Source organism: Apis dorsata, unplaced genomic scaffold (assembly GCF_000469605.1).
Source record: "Apis dorsata unplaced genomic scaffold, Apis dorsata 1.3 scaffold_163, whole genome shotgun sequence".
NCBI classification, from domain to species: Eukaryota; Metazoa; Arthropoda; class Insecta; order Hymenoptera; family Apidae; genus Apis; species Apis dorsata.
Genome location: NW_006263452.1, coordinates 1,126,704 through 1,146,799, shown reverse-complemented (window position 1 = coordinate 1,146,799; position 20,096 = coordinate 1,126,704). Strand labels below are relative to the sequence as shown.

The following is a 20,096-nucleotide window of genomic DNA, read 5'->3' as shown; positions in this document are numbered from 1 at the left end:
TATAGTTATATGTAACTTTGGCAAGATATTGAATCTGTGCCAAGTTTAATTATAGATCACCTAACAATTCTAAAAGCTACAGAAAACAGAGAATCAGAGCATGCACACAACCTGTATGTCTATCTAAAAGTTTTGATTTAAGATAGTATTTTCTAGTAAGATACTTTTTTTTAAACTCATTTTATAAATTATAAAAGGTAAAATTTAAGATTTTTTCTTTTTTATGATATTTTATCTGAAGTGTACAAAAAACATATTATAATATTAGTAAATATTAAATAAGAAAATTTTTAAGTTTAAATATTTAATATTAGTATTTTTATTAAATATTTTTATATTGTTTGTAAATATTATTATATTATTATATTTTTAAATTGGGAATCATAATATTCTTACATTACAAGATTTAAAATAATATTATATTATTAAATTTTACAAGTTTTATATATATCATACAAATAATAAATTTATCAATTATAATAATAACATTCATTTAAATTTTACAAAACATTTTAAATTAATATTATATTTAATTATAGCACAACAAAAGAAAAATTTACAGAAAAGGAAAATCAAACTGCAACAGTATTTGAAAGTGAAGAAGGAAGTAGATTGAATTCACATGAACTTCTTGTAAATAATAGTAGTGATAATAGTAATTCTTCAGTTTTTAATAGAATGAATGATAAAGAGTATTTAAATAATGAAACACAGTGTTTACAAGAAAAAACAGATATTGAAAACATTCAAGAAGATAATGATGTACATCGTACCAACAGTGTTTCTAAAATGACATTACATTTTAAAACTTTACAAGAAAAAGCAAACTCTAAAGAAAAGGATATGTCCCAAAAAATATCGAGCAACATTTCACGTAACATACAACGATATAGAGAACGAAAAAATCAAGGTAATGATAGATTTAACACTCAACCAGTAACTTTTCAAGAAGTGCAAGAAGCAGTTTTACAAAATCAACGTAATGCTACTATTACATTAGTTAAAAAATCAAGTTTGGCAGAAAATAATATAACCACAATTGATGACGAATTTGATCCTTCAAAATTAAGTTTAGCTGAACGAGTACGTTTATTTAATAAAAAAATTGATACTGAAAAATGTTCAAATAATTTATCATTAGAAAAATATTCACGAAGACGACCAGCTGCTCGTTATAAAACACAACCAGTTACATCGGAAGAAGTTGAAGTAGCATCTCGAATATCTCCATTAAATACTATTAATCAATGTTCATTAAATACTGGTAAATTTTTTATTTTATTAAAATATATTTTTAAATGATATAAATTATTAATATTTTAATTATTTTTAAAGATGATTTACCAAAAAGCATTTTAAAACCTGTTGCATTACATGTACATAATGCACTGCAAGAAAAAAATTCTGAACTTGAAGGAATGAAATTAATAAAATCTGTACTTAAAAAAGAATCTGAAGAATTAGAACAACAGACACTTGAAAATTTTAGTATTTCATCACATTCTATATTAGAATCTAATATGGAAAAAAATAAGGTAAATAATAACATTTGAATAACAAAAATTAAAAATTTAATAAGAACATAATTTTTAAAGTAAGATATTATATACAGATAAGAAGTATAATGGAAAATAATTATTCATCAGAATATGATTTGAATATGAGTTGTGCCTATAATGAGAAGGATAATCATATAGAAGATAGGCAACATAAAATTAAACAAAAATATACAGTGCCTTTTCACAAATGTAATATTCAAGATGAATTAAATAGAAAATTCAAATCTGAATCACATAATATAGATAATGTTCAAATTACTACTAAAAAGTATGAAGAAACATTTCATACATCTGGAAATAAGATATGTATTACAAGTCAGGAAACATGTAGCACAAAAGATGAAGTTGTATCTCCTAATCACCATCCTATATTTCCAAAACATACCAGGTAATATATTTTATATTAATTTTATATTAATTTATTAATTTACTTCAAATAAAAATTTATATTAATTTTATATTAAATATCAATAATGATTATAAAAATGATATAAATTATAAGAATATTTATTATAATTTTTAATAAAATATGTTTTATCAAATATGATTTCGCATGATGATGAATATTTTAATTATTGCTACAATTATACAAATTGCTACAATTAAACAATGATAAGATTATATTATATAAAAAAGCATGTATGTAAACGTATGTACATTATAATTAACTATTTGTAGGTATAATCCGTTGTTAAAGAGTATCAGTCATCACGCGATTAACAACAAAACGAATGAAAGTGAATCAAATACTACAATAACAGAAAAGCAACATGGTGTATCTCTTCCAGGATTATGCCGTAGCATAACACAAGAAATACACACAATTGATACTAATGATGGCCCAAGTATGAGTATTGCAGAACGATTAGCTGCATTACAACGTAGCGGAAATACAAATTGGAAGCGACGTATAGCTTCTGAACATAATTCATGTAATTCATCGGTAAATTACTTTAAATAATTTTATTGCAAAATCAAAATACTTTGCAATATTTATTATTATTAATTGAAATTGCTAGGATGGTATATGTTCCAATTTATCAAATAAAGAAGAATTAAGTATCAAACAAGGAGTGCTTGCAGATTGTCTTGGAAAGTTAGAATCCGCAACAGAAGATTGGAAAAAAAGAATAGCTGTTACAGATGTAAGAAAATTTACAGTAGCTGGCAAAATGAAAGTAGAACAACTAGAAAATTTAGATCCAGGACCATCGTCACCACTTATTGAAGTTACAGGAAATATTATAGATAGAAAAAAGAAAACTCCTCGTCCTGAAAGATTTAGAACAAAAAAAGGCAAAGTTATTTACTTATTTAAATATTTTTAATTATTTTTTCAAATTTAAATTTCTATATATTAAAAATGCATTTTATTTTTAGGATACAAAAAAGATGTTATGTCTATGCCAACTAGTCCAAACAAGGATTCATGTATTAAATTACGAGGAAGTTTCTCTGAACCTACAAGTGATGATAGTGGTTAGTAAAAAATTATTTTACAAGTTATTTTTTTTTGAACAACATTATTTAAAAATATATTTCATAGCTGAAGAATTGAAAATGGGAAAGAATGAGTTACCTGTTGTCTCAATACCTAAGATAGATGACGAAACATTCACTTCTTTTTTTACTGGAATTTCATTAGAAAAATGCGAGGCCGAATCTGTTGATTTAAATGAAAGTGATTTTGATATAATTACATCGCAATCAGAATTGTAAATTTTTCTTTCTTTATTAGTACTAATATTAATTATTTATTAAGTAACAATTTTCATAAATTTATATTTTTATAGATTAGTTCAAAAACGAAATATACGATTAAAACGACGACGTATTATGTCTAGAAATCCACTTAAAACACTTGCAGCTCGTACTGATTTGAAATCAGAGTATACTGAAATCCGAACTGGTATTGCAGAAAAAGTAATGAAGCAATTAAATGTTGAAAAATGTAAGTTGTATCAAATTTTAAAAAATAGTATAGATATTGTTGCTATAATAATAAATAGTTGCTATAATATTATGTTATTATATTATGTTACAGTAGCTAAGAACTCGTCATTAGCTATGGAAGCACTAGCTGGTCTAGCTTCTACTGAAGACTTTAGTAATATAACTCTAAGGAATATAGCAGAAACAAATATTTCTTCTAATAAATTACAACCATATAAAGACTTAATGTTAATTTTAATTAAAGGCAGAAGACATATACAAGTGAGATTAGTTGAACCAGTCGCAGAAAGTATAAATAGTGGTGATAATTTTGTTTTAGTAACAAAATCAGAGGTTATTAAAAGAATTATTTTACAAAATTTATTTATAAATATTTATAAATGTGTTTTATTAATTAATTTTATTAATTATTTATAAATGTATTTTATTATATTTTTAATTTAGGTTTACAATTACATTGGAAAATATTGTAATGTTATTGAAAAAGCACGAGGTGCAGAAATTGCAATGAGTATTCAACAAAATAAAGATCTTGGTTGTCAAACATCTCAAGTTATTATTATTAATGAAGATAAAATAACTTGTACAAAAAGTCAACTACAAAAATTTTGGAATTATCTTGGTATAGAAAACGACAATATGGATGGTAAAATAGTATTTTTTTTATCATATACAAGTATATTAATATTTTATAGAACATTGATATCATTATATTGATAACAGTTATTGATGGTGGACATCCTGATGAAGATGAACTTTATGAAACATTTATGATAGATACAAATATGGTATATGAAATTAAAGATGAAGAATTAGTACCAGTTGAAAAATATTGGGGTATTATACCAAAAATTGAAATGCTTGATCCAAATAAGGTATATACTTCAGCATATATACTTTACATATATATAATATACTTATATAATATATATTTATATAATATATATGTGATATATATGATGTATATTATACATATAATATATATGTGAAACAACTTTGGAAGATCAATTCTAGAAAACAATAATAAAAATATCGATTGAGATTTATTTATTAAGTTATTAAATTATCGTTTCATTTAATATAAATTTATTTCAACATTTCTTTGTTTTAGTATTTAGAATTGACTTCAAAAATATTCAATATATTAACATCTTGTATTGTTAATGTAATTATAAATAATTACATTTTTGTATTTAGGTATTAGTATTCGATTTCGGCAGTGAAATGTACATATGGAGTGGTAAAGGAGCTTCAACTGATAAAAAGAGACTTGCTACACATCTTGCTACAGAAATGTGGCAAGAAGGATATGATTATTCAGAATGTACTGTGTGTCCAATTAGTGCGGCATCTATGATTGGTAGACGCACTATATCAAAAGCAGATTTAAAATCTGCTAAAGTCAGGCCTAAATGGTGTTTACTTGCTAAATTGACACAACATGTCGAAACGATACTTTTTAGGGAAAAATTCCTTGACTGGCCAAATGTTTCTGGTATAATACGAGTTCGAGGTATTAAAAACGAAGAATATGTTGATGGAACTGTAACTATAGAAATGTGCAATATTAATGTTCTATTAGAAGAATGTACTATTCCAGTTGATTTAATTCTTGAAGGAACTCATTTAGGTAGAGGTACTGGTTGGTATGATAATGAGGTAATAATATTATTTAGCAATATAATAAACTATATAATAAACTAAAATGTAGCTTAAATATTAATAAATAATTTATATATACATTTTCGATAATTATTTTTCAGCTAATGAAACAATTTATTGTTACAACAACAGATATAAAAGTATGGCATATTGATGAATTTTCACATACTCTTTTGGATGATTCATCTATTGGACAATTTTATTCTGGGGATAGTTATATCGTGCATTGGATGTATTCTGTTACAATTACTGGTAGATATCAAATATATTTCATTTAAATTTTTTTTTAAATTTGTGATGATATATGTTATTAAACTATATTATTTAGGCCGTGAACTTAGTGGTTTGCCGTCAAAACATTCTGCAAAGGGTCGCGATCGTTCAGTATATTTTATTTGGCAAGGTCAAAATGCGTCTTTAAATGAACAAGGCGCTGCAGCATTATTAACTATCGAATTAGATAATGATCAAGCACCTCAGGTAAATTATCAATGTAAATTAACGATATTATTCAAAATATTTTAAATTTTATCTAAATTTTTTATAGCTTCGTGTAGTTCAAGGACACGAACCAGCAGCATTTTTGAATTTATTTTCTGGAGGAATGATTGTACATAATGGCAAAAAAATGAATACAAAATGCGATGAACGATGGCGATTGTATATATGTCGTGGTACTTTAGAGTCAGAGGTGTCTTTAATAGAGATTCCTTGCAGTACTCGTCAATTACGGAGCAGAACTTCTTTTATATTATTAGATATAAAAAATAAAAAAATCTATGTGTGGCATGGATCTAATTCATTACCTCATATTAAAAAAGTATTCTTTTAAAATATTATAATGTATAGATAAATTTTAAATAAAATATTCTTTGTGTTTCTTTAAAATAAAAATTTTTAATATATATTTGCATTATTATATGTATTTTCAGAATGTAATTAATGCAGCTGCTAAATTGAAAAAAAATCGACCTCGAGAAACAGGTTTAACATTTGAAGGCAATATAGAAATTTTTGAAATTGATGAAGGAATGGAACCAGAAGAATTCATTAATGGTGAGTGAACATTTCTATTCAATATTACATTTATCTGACTTATTATCAAAATAATAAACAAAATATTTTATCATATAGCATTAGGACAAATGAACAAAAAGCTGTATGTTTCATTAGAAAAAAACCAAATAGAAGAACATACTCCAAGATTATTTCATTTATCAAGCATTTCTAAAGAATTTAAATCTGTAGAAATATTGTGTCCGCATCGTGCTTCTTTGCCAACTCCATTTCCTTTTTTGCAGGAAGATTTATATCAAGCTCATCAACCAGGTAATTTATATATATTATTTATATACATTATTATAATTATTATATTGTATACATTATTTTAAATAAAATTAATTTAAATAAAACATTATTTTAAATAAAATGATTCTTTTTAAAAATTTATTATATTATTATATTATTATAGCCTTGTTTTTATTGGATAACAAAAATGAATTATGGATATGGCAAGGATGGTGGCCTAATATTGGAGCAGAAGATCAATCTGGTAGCAAAGCAGTTAGATGGCAAGCTGAAAGAAGAGCAGCCATGACAATGGCTATGCAGTATTGGCAAAAAATTCATCCAGAGATTAATAAATATCCAATTTATCTAGTCTGGGCTGGTCTTGAACCTTTGCAATTTATAAATTTATTTCCTACATGGATATATCGTGATGATATTGCAGAATTGAATATAGAGGTATTTTTAAATTTTTCAAAATTATTAAAGATGTACAATTTAAACAAGTAATTTGCAATTAGGATGGTCGAAATCCTGGCGAAGTGTTGACTGTGGAGAGTGAATTAGTTCGATTAACACAAAGTACATACCCTCCAGCTCAATTATTACAACGACCACTACCAGAAGGAGTTGATCCTACACATCTAGAATTGTATTTATCTCAACAACATTTTCAAGTACGTTTTATAAACTATTAGTAATAAATAAGTTTTATAAGAGATACATATATTTTATATATTCTAATAGGAATTGTTAGGTATGACTAAAGAAGAATTTCAAGAACTTCCAGTATGGAAACAAGTGAACCTTAAAAAAGAAATAGGACTTTTCTGATGAAACGTCCAGACTGCCGATCCTAGGAAAAATAGCTGCCCTTGTAAAGCGATTAATAAAGTTTTTGTTAATTGTTTTATCATGTTTATAACTTTAAATTTTTTTAATAATTTCTCAGTATATGAATGCCTGTTTAAGATGCCTAAAGTTGCCTATTGATAAAAGAGAAACTAATATTATTATACAATTAGAGATATATTTACTACTATTTCAAATATAATATATACTACATACATATGTGCACCTGTGCGTGCACGAACATAAATAGGTGATTATATATTTTTAATACATACTAAACATAAATTGGCTTGTGAATATTTCCTTTATATTTGTATGGGTTTTATATTCAATGATAATACAATGTTTTAGAATGGCTTATTCTTACATGTGTAATATTTGTACAAGAGTGACTGTATTCTTTACAACATACTCCATGTTTTTGAACAGTATTCAATGAAATTTCTCAATGTTGTCTTAAATTTTATTTCATAGCCTTTTGTAATCCTTAAAACATTGCATGCGTTAAATTCAAGAAAAATTATAAGTTTATTTTATTTAGAACAATCCTTTTTCAAGCTTGTATACTAAATTATATTATTATATGTATACATTATTTTTAAATGATTTTATTTTACATTTTTTTTTATATATTTATGATTCATGTGATATAGTAGTAAAATAGACCACTCACAATGTTATAATATAATTTAATTATCTTTTGACATAAAATATATCCAATGTGAATGCATCATTAAAGTCAATTCTACAAATATATATAAAATACTTACGTATATTATATGTCGATATTTAAAATATACATAAATAATAATATAAATAATTAATATAAATTATTTTTTTAATTAAATTGTAATGATGCATGTTATTAATAAACAGAATAAAAATTATTTGAAAACAATTTGACTTATTTAAGCTTTTTTTAACTTTTTTTAATTTTAAGTCAATAATTGTACTTTTTCAGTATAATTACAAATATTTTTTTCTATGTCTATTTGTTCTTATCTTTTTATAAAACGATCAAGGCACAATATCATATCAAATATAAAGAATCATACATTATTTTTTAATGTACAATTAAAAATTACATTCTGTTCAAAATTTATTGATGTGTATGCAAAGAACACAAATTCACCCCATATGATCATTTTTTTATTTTATTTAATAATAATAATAATCTATAGAAAATCCATACATATACATACTAAATGAGATGTATAATAATATCGTTTTGGATAATATAATTAATTATGCATTTTATAAAAGATATACATATATATTGAAAATTACATATCAGTATATGTCATATCATGTATTATATTTTTTCATTTAGTCTTTTTTTTAAATTTTTTATATTTTCTTTATTTTTGATTTTCTAACAAATTAAATATTTTTTAATATAAAGCATAATTTAAAAATTATTCAAAACGATAATACAAAATACCTCATTCTGTATGTAATCGCGTATGTAAATTTATAAATCTAAATCATTTAATATTAAAATAGTTCCATTTGAATAATTGATTTTATATTTTTAAAATAATCGTGCGTGATTGATGTTAAATGATACACCAGCTGTGACTTCTTTTTTCACGTTAATGTTTTCCAAACTAATTATCTTGTTACTAATCTTCGAATCCAATTTATAATACTAGGTGTGTTGGAATATGACGTTAGCACTTCCATTCAAAATCATTGGGCATCTGTAGCATATAATTGAATTTTTTATATATTTATTTTATAGATATTTTTAAATAAATTTCCTGTTAAATATTACAAATCAAAATATTGAAGTACTTTAATATCTAAATGTCTATAATTATTTAGAAAATATTTTAATCAAACTCATTATTATATTAATTAATATTAATATTCTGATTAATCATTAATGATATTATAATATTATAATTTTATGTACAACGTTTATAATAATAAATGATAAATGTAAGAACTAACTATAAAACAATTCCCTTTTTTAAAGAAATAATGTATTGTACAACTTCATATACAAATTATATATAACAAATGACAAACATGTATTTACACATTACGTATTGCTATATTATAAAATTATTACCGCTATATATAATACTTCGATAAAATAATTATCTTTTATATTTGAAATTCTTGTTATTTGTTTTCTATCATATAAATTACAAATAACTAAAAACAGATTTACAGATGAAAAAATGGAATATTACCATTTCAATATTTATTGGACTTTTCCATCAATGTATGCCTTCATGGCAGTTTGACATTCTACAGAACACCAATGCTGAATTAGCAAATATGTTTCTGATTCTAATGCCGCGTCCAATTTTTTTCGCAAACTGTGTCGTAATAATGCCTTTGTAGCTTCCATAGACTGAAAATAAATAAACAGAATATTAAATAGTAATTTATAATTCAGATGCAGATGAAAAAAATTCTAGATATATAGTATAAATATTAATTAATTTTGTATATATAATTGAAATAAGAGTGCAATTATGAATTGTTCTATTTTTATTTGTAATACAAGATGTCTATAAATTAATTTAATTGCAAAAATGTTTATTTTAATCCATTTTATGTTAGTAATAATAATTAGATGTTTTTATATTATAATTAGTAATAAATCAAATGTTATATTTAAATATTGAGATGATATATATTATTATTTGTATATAATTCATTCATTAATATCAAATATGTATATAATATTTAAATGATCTAAATAAATATATAATATATAATATAGATTAATATAAATTTATATGAATGTATGATTAATGAAATATATGATTCACGATTTTGAATATTTAGTTTAATAAAGAGATTTTGTCAATGTCTTAATGGAAGAAAATATTCTTGACAATAGATAAAAAAACTTGGAAAACTTGGAATCTGTTTTATTTATAACAAATTATATATTCTCAATAAATCATATATGTGTGTAAAAATGCAAAATATATTTTAAATTTATATTAAAATTTTATATTATATTTAAATTTTATTAAAATCTAAATTTAAGAATTAGATTCTTTTTTTTTATATATATTCCAATAATAAAACTAAATACATATAAATATAATCAATAGCAATAAAAGTTTATGATAAAAGTAATAAATAATTATAATATATATATTAATAACAAAAATAATTCTTATTTTATTATATAATATAACTTTAAACTAAAATTGATCGGAATCATATTGGAGGATCACATTTTTAAAAATATATATATTAATATAAATATTTCGAAAAATTTTATTTTATTTTTTTTATATAAAGAAAAACATGTGATATTTATAAATTTTATAAAAAAATATAATCTGATTATATCTGATTATACTTAACACTATATTATAGATATATTTATCCAGAAAATCATTTATATATCTTCAAAGATAGAAATAAAAAAAATGTTAAAGAATTATTTTATTCTGACTTACTTATAAAAGTTATTATTTTCTATTTAAGAATATGATATTTATTTCAGAAACAATAATTTTATTAGATATAATATTCATATTTAAAGAATGACATCATGTATTATAAAAATTAATAAATATATTTATATAGAATATATACCTGTGAGGATTGTTCACTCATAGCTTTTAAAGTTGGTAATAATTCAACTTGAAATTTATCAGGCCACAAAACTCGAGTAACAAGACCAGCTCTTAATGCCTCACTAGCTGTTAGAGTTCTTCCACCTAATAATAATTCACTTGCCTGCAATTTTAATTTAAATTTGATTTAATATATATATTTTAAAAATCATCATCATCATCACATTATAAATAAATTTATATTATATATTATAAATAAATATATTATATATAAATAAATGTGATATTTTTATATATGATATGATATTATACTATGATAATATATACTATTATCACACACACACATATATATACTTACAATTGCACTTCCTAATATATGTAATAAAGTAAATACAGCAGCACCTTCAGCAATTTGTCCTAATTTACCATAAGGTGTACTGAATGTGGCTTTATCACTAGCTATCACAAGATCAAATAAAGGCAACATTGTTACCCCCAGTCCAACTGCAGCTCCTTGAACTCCAGCAACGATAGGTTTGTTAAATGATGCTAAGCTTTTAATAAAATCTCTAAAAATAAAAATAAATATATATAAGTTTTTTTAAATAAATATAATTAAACATATAAATATATAATTTTTATTATAATATTTACGTACTTAACAGCATCCGCCATTTCTTGGGCATGAATCCGTCGTTCTTCTTTATTTGTATGTAACAACATAGATAATTCAAGACCTTCGCAAAAACTACTACCTGTAGATGTTAATAAAACAACTCTGCAATCATCATCTTTTTTTAGAATAGATAATATTTCGCGAAATTCTTGCATCACCTAAAAAAAAAAAAAAATGCTATTATATAAATACAAATATAGTTATAATAAAATAGAAAATATTAATTACTTTTTTCATAATTTTATTACCTGTATAGTAAGAGCATTTCTTATTTTTGTTGAAGATGATGGTGTAAGTATTAATTGAACAAGATTTCCGTGTCGACGTACATTTATTTCTTTATTACTAAATTGACTTCGAGTTTCTACTTTTATTTTGTTATTATCCATTTCTTGCATCTTAGTAATATTTACATTTACTGAAATAATAATATAATTTTATTGAATATTTCATTATTTTACATAAGAATATTATTATTATCATAATTTTCTAAAAATATAAAATGATTTTTGTTTCTTGAAATCATTTTTACCTTTATTTTTGCGATTTGTTGTTGAATTTGCAGATCGACTTCCAGCATTTACTACTGATAGAGCATTTGCAGCTTCTGCAAGGCAGGCTGAAAGTTCATCTTCTTCTTTGGAAAATTCTTCATTATCATCTGGTTCATTTGTTTTGGCAAATGTAACTTTACTTTTTGCAGTTTTTTTTGTCTTTGATGTTACTTTACATGTAGCTGTACCATTTGATCGTGTAATAACTTTTCCTAAACCATTATTAGTTTCATCTATTTCTTGTGGTTTTGAATTTTTATCAGTTTTTTTTGAATCTAATTTTTTAAGACGTCCAGGAAGAAATATTTTATCCTCTTCAGTGTCAACAAAATTTATTCCTGTATCATTTTTCTGTATAGTTTTTTTTTTATTTCTTTTTAGATTTATTTTTTCATCTTGTGAATGTCGTCTTTTTGTAGATCTCAAAGAATGAGAGGTTTCATCAACTTTGATTCCTTCATTTTTTTCTGAACTATCAATACTAACTCTAGGACTTCCAGATGCACTGGAAAATGAACTAGATGAATGTCTCCTAATTATAATAGATGCATCTGCTGCATTTCTTATCTTTGCAGGTAAGATAAATTCTTGAGATGTTAAATTTATTTGTTTTGTTGATACTACTTGATCTCCAATTTTCTTATCTACCTGCATATCATTTAAATATATAGAAGCTCTTTTGGATCTTGGAGAAACTTTTGATACGCTTCCTGTCGAAGTACGTAATCTCAAAACAGCATTACGTACCAATTTTTTTCTAAGTTTAAGTTCACGCTGTACTTTCTGTATATCCATGACTTTTGCTTGAGATTTAGTAATGGGAATTAATCGTTTTTTATCTGGTTGTTCTACATCATATAATAAATTAACAACACCTTCATCTTGAAGCAATCTATCTATTTCATTAATAATTTTCTTTTTTGGTTTAGGATCTCCATTATTTTCTGTAGATCGTTTTGATTTTGGTCCTGATTTCTTTGATGTATTTAATTTAGCTTTTAAAGCAGGAGTTTTTTTATTGGAAGGTATGTTTTGTTTTAATATCTTTTTTACTACTATATTTCGTTTAGCAATAGGTTGTGATCCCTTTTTGTTCAGATTTTGTCTTGAAGGCTTTAAAGATATATTATCAAGTTTATTTAATGATGGACCAACTTTATTATTATTTGTGATTTGTTTATTCATTACTTCATCTGTTATTGTGACATGAACTTCATCATTAACAAGTAATGTAGTTTCTTTAGATACATGATCTTCAGTTGATAAATTAGTATCAGCTGGGACTTGTGGTTCATTTTCTTGTGATTGTTTTTTATTCAATGAAACTTTACCTTTATATACTTTTTGACGTTTTACAATATTCTGTTGTTGTTCATGTTCTCTAGCTTTTTCTGTAAGTTTTCGTTTTCTACCTGATCTTGATTCATCTATTCGTACATCTTGAACATCTGTTTTTTTTTCTGAAATATGGGATTCAATAATCAAAGAAGATGTAGAAAGATTAGATTTTGTATCTTTTATAAAATTATTTTCATTTATTAAATCAATATTAATAAATTTTCTTTCTGTGTTATGTTCATTTTTTTTTTTTATTTCTTTAGAATTTTTATTAGATGTAGATTTCATTGTTTTCTTTTTAGAAATTTTCTGTGTATTTCTTTTGATTGGTGTAACAGGTAATTCTAAAAGTTGTTTTAATGCTAGTTCTCTTTCAACTAAGGGATCAAGTTTTGGTGGAGTATTATAACCACTTTGTTCAATTTTTACTGGACGTTTTCCTTCCTCTGTTAAAATTGGTGGTTTCAAATTAGACCAATCAGGATCAACATCACCTTCCAATATTTCTAACAACTCTTTATTATCAGAATTGCTTTCTTTATTAGTTTCTGTATTATCTGATAAATTTTTATCACAATGAGTAAGTGATTGAACATTAGGTTGAGGTAATGGTATAAGTGCTGGTAAAGAACTTCCTGGACTACCTACTAATTTGCTTGATAATCTCTGTGTTAATTTCTTAACAAAAAATATATCAGGTCGCGGTGGTGCTTCTACTATTTTTTGTTTCTCACGAAGTCGTTCTTTTAATGCTTCTGTTATTTCAGCTGATGAAGCTATTTGATTGGTTAAACTACGACCACGATTAATAGGCGTAATTTGTGTCTGTGATGATGAAGTTTGATTAAGTACAACTGTTTCGTGTGTTGTATTTTTTACAGACATTCCCACAGCTTGTGGTACAAAATAATTTACTTGGTCTTTAAGTGATAATTTTATATTATCTTGTTCTTTTTTTATAACTTGATTTTTATCTGGTTGTTTTTCTGATATTTGTATTTCCTCATTTTCTTTAATAATTTCTATAGCTTTCTCAACATTTGTATCTGGTTTTTTTTCAATGCATGTTATTTCTTCTTCAACTACTACAACTGTGTTTTCTTCTATTGCTTGTGTTTTTGTCTCATTTAATAAACTTTTTAATTCAATTTCCACAGTATCTGGTGTTTTAGATACTAATTGATGATCATCTTCTGCATTTTCATCACCCCAATCATCAAAAATATCTTGAATTACACTTCTTTTCTTTCTAGTTGTATCTATTTTATTTGTTTCATTTGTAGATATACTTTCTTCTTCTATATTACTAACATGTGTAGATGAAATGACTTCATTATGAATAACTTCTTCTTCTACATTAATTTTATGTAAACTATCATAATATTCAGTCTTGCCATTGCTATTTGTTTTGACTTGATCATCATATTTTTTTCCAACATTTTTATTCTCTTCCTTTATTTTTTCTGTTTCAAAGTTAATATCTACAGTTTCTGAATTATTAATTACTTCTGAAGTAGTAGAATTTATAGAATTTTTTTCTAAAGCAATATGATTTGAAATTTCTTTATTATCTTGTTGAACACAAGTTTCAGAAATTTCTGAATCTACAATTTCTGTTGAAATGACTTCAATAATAGTTCCATCACTTTCTTGAGTATAATCTATTAAATTAAATTCTTCATTTACAATTTCAGTTTTCTTTATTTCTTTTTGTTCCCTAGAAACATCATTTTCATCGGAATTTATGTTATCATCCTTTTTATGTACAGTTAAAACAATATTTTCTTCTGTACTTTCTACAGTTACTACCATCACTTCTGAATTACCATCAACTAATTTGGACAAATCTGCATCTGTATTTGTGACATGCAAAGTTTGATCTTTATTATTATCAAATGTCTCACTAAGTGTTTTAATTAATGCTTGACATTGAACATTACTATCATCAACTGTATCTATGTTTAAAACTGTACAAACATTATGTTTTTCATAATTTTGTTCATCTTCATTCTTGAATACTTCAACATTGTTTGTATTTTCCTTATTCAAAGATTTGTTTTCTACACATTTTAAATTACTTTCATTTTTTTCTGTTTGATTTTCTTTATATTCTTCATTTTTTATATATTGATTATTATCAATTTGTATGTCATTTATTATTTCTTGTTTTTTTTCATTAATTATAACATTCTTTATGTTTTCTGTTATTTTATTTTTTTTATTTTCATTTTCTTTACTTGAATCTATTATATCATATTCATTTCTTGATAAAACATTTTGAATTATATTATTCGTACATTCTTGCAAATTTTCTTGATTTCCAGAAATATTCTCTTCATTGTGTACATGATCAATATTTGATTTTGATATTAATGAAGAAGGTATATCTACTGTTAATGATAATTCTGTTTTATTAATATCACTCTGTATTTCATCTATTTGTTCCATGGTAAAACATCAAGATTGTTACAATTATTTAACAAATTATTGATTGTCCTGTCGAGAAAAAAACAATTAATATTATCAATATTAAAAAAATTATAAATAAAATAATTAATTAAAGAAAAAATAAATATCAAAATATATTTATTATTTATTTTATTATTAAATATAAAATAAAAGAAATTTGTTATTTCATAACCTTACATGGATTCTTTATCAAATCACATAAAAATAAACTTATCTTTTTCTCTGCCTTGAATAAAATAATTATAAACTATATTTTGCATAAAATAAATTGAAATAAATTTTAAAAGTAAAATCTATATTAAAAGCAATGGAAGCTACGTTAGTTAACTAATACATTTCGATATTTCTTAGGATGATAGTAAATAATAGCTTATAGATGATTTTTATACAATGATATAATTCATTATATTATTTTATAATAATATTATGTAATATATTTCAATTAATATTATTTTATTTAGATCGTTATATTGATTAATAGTATATTTGTTAAATACGTAAAATGATTTTAATGGCAGAATGAAGAACTTACCAACCAGGACTACCATGTCCATACTGCATAGATATCCGTGAAAATCACACATTATTTATATATTATTTATGTTTATTTAAAATTGTTTTTAGAAAAGAACAATTTTATTAATCAAATATTTTATATAAATCTTACTTTAGTAGATCTCAGAAAAAAGCAATTACTTTCTTAAATCCAAACACAATGTTTACAGGAATGAAATCGGAGGTTCATACTACTGTCTGTCTGTCTGTCTGTCTGTCTGTCTGTCTATCTGTCTGGCTGTCTCTCTCTCTCTCTGTCTTTCTCTCTCTCTCTCTCTCTCTCTCTCTTTCTCTTTCTTCCTTTCCCCTCTTATCCTCTTATTATTAATTTAGATATTCTTTTTTTAAGTTTTTTAATGAAATTAAATTAAATTAAATTAAATTAAAAAATTAGAAAACAAAATTTTTACTTACAATTAAAATTTTATGTATGTTCTATGATATAAAAATATAAATTTTATATAATTATAATTGACAATTAATAATATAATTATAAGATTATCATCGATTGTTATATATCATAATTAAATAATAATAAATTCTTTTGTAATTCTAAAGCATTATAAATAAATAAATAATATATTTATTATTTATTATTTATAAATTTAATATAAATTGTAAAATATTATTATCAAATAAAAATAAGGAATTATTTTATTTAAAAACATTACTGCTAAAGTAATTTTGTTATAATTTACAGAATTAATAATAATAATAATTTCTACTTAGTGTGTACATGTATATTAAAAGAAATCGAACTTCAATCTGTGTAATTAGTTTTAGCACTCATATATTTTTATTATAACATGTACATACATATTATTTTCATTATATACCAATAATATATATAATATATAATATACATATAATATATTTTATACATATTTTCTTCATATATATTTTATATTTTCATGTATATATTTTTTTTCTTTCAAGAAATCCTCTTTTTTTAATTTTTATATAATATATTCCGAATTTCTCATTTTAGAATATAAGCAGAATTATAAACAGATTCATCAAAAAAATATTTATAATAAATATTTTAAAGCTGCTATTGCATTTTTTCTTTTTTTTTTTTTTTTTTTTTTTTTTTTTTTTTTTTTTTTTTTTTTTTTTTTAGTATAAATTGTTAATTTTGTCTATAAATTAGACAAAGAAAAATAAATAGAAGAATTTAATATCAGTAGCACCATCTTGTGAATGAAAGTTGAAAGCTTCAAATCGTAATTAGTAATGTAGAATATGCAAAGAGGTATTCATGATATCACAAACAAAGAGAGCAACATTATGCAAAAAGGAGACAAAAAACATGCAAACTCTAATTGTATAATTATATATATAATATTATATATTAATTATATAATTTTTAATATTATATCGGGAATATAACATGAAAAATTAATTAATTATTAGTTTTTTACATTAAAATTCTATATTTTTATTTTTGCAATTTAAAAATAAGATTTCAAATAATTTTCTACAATAAATTTTATTAAAAAAATTTTTTTAATTAACTATTTATTAATGATTATCATATAAAAGATATTTATCATTTACAAATTACCGATCTGTAATTAAATAATAATAAAAAAATCAATTTAATATATTTATTTATTCATTAAATAAAAAAAAATTAAAATAAATTATAAACAAAAATTTTATATGAATATAGAGAAAAAACAATAGAAATGCATGTATTCATATTTAGAAATAAATCTTATAATAAATAATATAAAATTAGTCATTAAAACATTGAATGTGGTGTATTCTCACCTGATAATAAATAATTAATTAAAGAATTAATAAAGAAATTTTTATGTTGGAATTTTCAGGAAAAATTATTTGAGTTTTTAATTTTAAGATTTAAAGCATGAAATTTTTTAATAGCAAAATAATAATTAAAAATATTAATTTTCAATATTTTTAATATGTGGAAGATATCAAAGTTAGTAATTTATTTTATCAATTCATTTTGTCTGTATCTTCTTGAATATCTTCTTGAATATCTTCTTGTATACTCTGTATTATTAATAAACAACAATTCGAAATTTCCATTGGTATCGCAAGATCATATTTAGATCATATTTATCACCATAAATATCTAAATATGATAATTCTTTAAAGATAAAATAAATAAAATATTGAAGATCATTTCTTAAATATTTTTAAAGAAAGATATATATAAATTCCAAGAGATGGCAGTAGTGACAAATTCTTATCTTTATTTTTTACTATTTTTTCTTTTTGTGTATATTATTTTCATTTATGTCTTAGTTCAGAGATGGCGCTAATTACTTAATTTTTAACCTATTTATCCTTTTTTAATTATTTGCTATATTTGTTTAAATTTGAATCTTTCAATAAAAAGTTCTATTAAATATTAGTTCTATCATACATTTTAATTAAAATTATTTTTTAATATATTATTTTGACAATAGTAGATAACTTTAAATTTTTAAATAATATGTTCATATATACTAATAGATGACAATGAAATAATTTTCTATTTTGTTAGTTAAATATAACTATTTTGTTAATCTCTTATCGTTGTTTTAGAAAACGTAATATGTGAATCGTAATTCTTTAATTTTTTAGGAATTTAATTTCAAGAAGTAAATGCATGTTATTTTCCATAATTGAAAACGTGATTTTAAAGTGCGAAAGTTTATCTGTTTTGATATATACATTTTATATATACACGATATATATATATATGATATATATACACGATATATATGATATATATACACGATATATATGATATAAATATATATATATATATACGAAGTGATAAGAGTTACATGTATATTTATGGTGCAATCAAATATGTATATTTTTAAAATTAAATAAAATTTTTATTTTTAATCTTAAAAATTCTTGATTTGATACCTTAATTCTTATTTAAATAATTTTATATTATTATTAAACTATCTTCTATATCAACTGAATCTCATTCTTTTTTGTAGTTTGTTTATTTGTTACTATATTGTAACAAAAAATTTTATATCAGTTAAATAGTTAATTGATAATTGCGATAAATCTGGATAATCATTTTTATCAGTTTTATATGTTTATGAAAACAGTGTCTTTTATATTTTTTGATTACAAAATAATTTTATATGTGACTTGCATTACGTACATAACCTATAACGATATTTTTATTCTGAAATTATTAGTGAATAAAGTAAAAAATGTCAAAAATTGTTATTGTTGGTTCATGCATGATTGATTTTACTTGGTAAGTGACAATTCTATAATTTGAATATCTAAAATTTATATTATGATACAGTTTAGTTTATTTAGATTGTATTTTCTGAAAAATTAAATCTTTATATTTTCTTAGACACATTTTATAGATTAGAAAAACATAGAATATGAATTCTATAGATATCATATTAAAATTTATGTTTAATTGAGTAATTATAAATTATAAATTACTTTTATGATTTTGGTAAAAAAAATTTATTTTTTAGCTTTTCCTCTCGTTTTCCAAAACCTGGGGAAACAATAATGGGTAGAAAATTTGAGATAAAATATGGTGGTAAAGGTGCTAATCAATGTATAGCAGCTGCCAGGCTTGGTGCAACCACAGCAATCATTGCTTCTGTACGATTTTTATTTTTATTTGAATCTCTAAAAA

General features: G+C 22.7%; 3 protein-coding genes across 4 annotated transcripts in view; 2 read left to right on the top strand and 1 right to left on the bottom strand.

The window, feature by feature from the left end:
• Positions 1–7,767, top strand: part of LOC102679947 (supervillin) — a 12,045-nt gene extending 4,278 nt beyond the window's left edge. The window contains exons 9-28 of one of the 2 annotated variants that reach the window (XM_006613868.2): positions 540–1,264; positions 1,336–1,535; positions 1,613–1,947; positions 2,238–2,502; positions 2,579–2,855; positions 2,940–3,038; positions 3,106–3,274; positions 3,353–3,510; positions 3,604–3,845; positions 3,957–4,158; positions 4,236–4,387; positions 4,710–5,171; positions 5,276–5,426; positions 5,503–5,654; positions 5,722–5,994; positions 6,107–6,230; positions 6,309–6,503; positions 6,646–6,920; positions 6,983–7,138; positions 7,209–7,767. In XM_006613868.2, coding sequence (XP_006613931.2) covers positions 540–1,264; positions 1,336–1,535; positions 1,613–1,947; positions 2,238–2,502; positions 2,579–2,855; positions 2,940–3,038; positions 3,106–3,274; positions 3,353–3,510; positions 3,604–3,845; positions 3,957–4,158; positions 4,236–4,387; positions 4,710–5,171; positions 5,276–5,426; positions 5,503–5,654; positions 5,722–5,994; positions 6,107–6,230; positions 6,309–6,503; positions 6,646–6,920; positions 6,983–7,138; positions 7,209–7,295 — 4,699 coding nt within the window. In that variant the 3' untranslated portion in view covers positions 7,296–7,767. The remainder of the gene's footprint in view (positions 1–539; positions 1,265–1,335; positions 1,536–1,612; positions 1,948–2,237; positions 2,503–2,578; positions 2,856–2,939; positions 3,039–3,105; positions 3,275–3,352; positions 3,511–3,603; positions 3,846–3,956; positions 4,159–4,235; positions 4,388–4,709; positions 5,172–5,275; positions 5,427–5,502; positions 5,655–5,721; positions 5,995–6,106; positions 6,231–6,308; positions 6,504–6,645; positions 6,921–6,982; positions 7,139–7,208) is intronic. The other variant, XM_006613870.2, reaches the window with a different exon arrangement.
• A 677-nt stretch (positions 7,768–8,444) lies between these two features.
• LOC102679618 (MATH and LRR domain-containing protein PFE0570w-like) lies at positions 8,445–16,722 on the bottom strand. The gene is made up of 8 exons (XM_006613865.2): positions 16,434–16,722; positions 12,073–15,928; positions 11,789–11,958; positions 11,523–11,698; positions 11,223–11,433; positions 10,884–11,027; positions 9,512–9,675; positions 8,445–9,013 (listed from the first exon to the last, which is right to left on the bottom strand). Exons 2-7 carry the CDS (start codon positions 15,878–15,880, stop codon positions 9,523–9,525), a joined length of 4,662 nt encoding a protein of 1,553 aa, XP_006613928.1. The 5' UTR covers positions 15,881–15,928; positions 16,434–16,722; the 3' UTR covers positions 8,445–9,013; positions 9,512–9,522.
• Positions 16,723–19,216: 2,494 nt separating this feature from the next.
• LOC102679491 (ribokinase-like) overlaps positions 19,217–20,096 on the top strand; it is a 2,942-nt gene continuing 2,062 nt past the window's right edge. Inside the window, exons 1-2 of the mRNA XM_006613864.1 lie at positions 19,217–19,694; positions 19,930–20,062. Coding sequence (XP_006613927.1) covers positions 19,648–19,694; positions 19,930–20,062 — 180 coding nt within the window. The 5' untranslated portion in view covers positions 19,217–19,647. The remainder of the gene's footprint in view (positions 19,695–19,929; positions 20,063–20,096) is intronic.

Coding starts and splice junctions, on each gene's coding strand:
- LOC102679618 (XM_006613865.2), bottom strand. CDS start 15,880: ATGGAACAAATAGATGAAATACAGAGTGATATTAATAAAACAGAATTA. Junction 11,699..11,788: donor GAAATGCTCTTACTATACAG/GTAATAAAATTA, acceptor TTTTTTTTTTAG/GTGATGCAAGAATTTCGCGA. Junction 11,028..11,222: donor ATATATTAGGAAGTGCAATT/GTAAGTATATAT, acceptor TTAAAATTGCAG/GCAAGTGAATTATTATTAGG.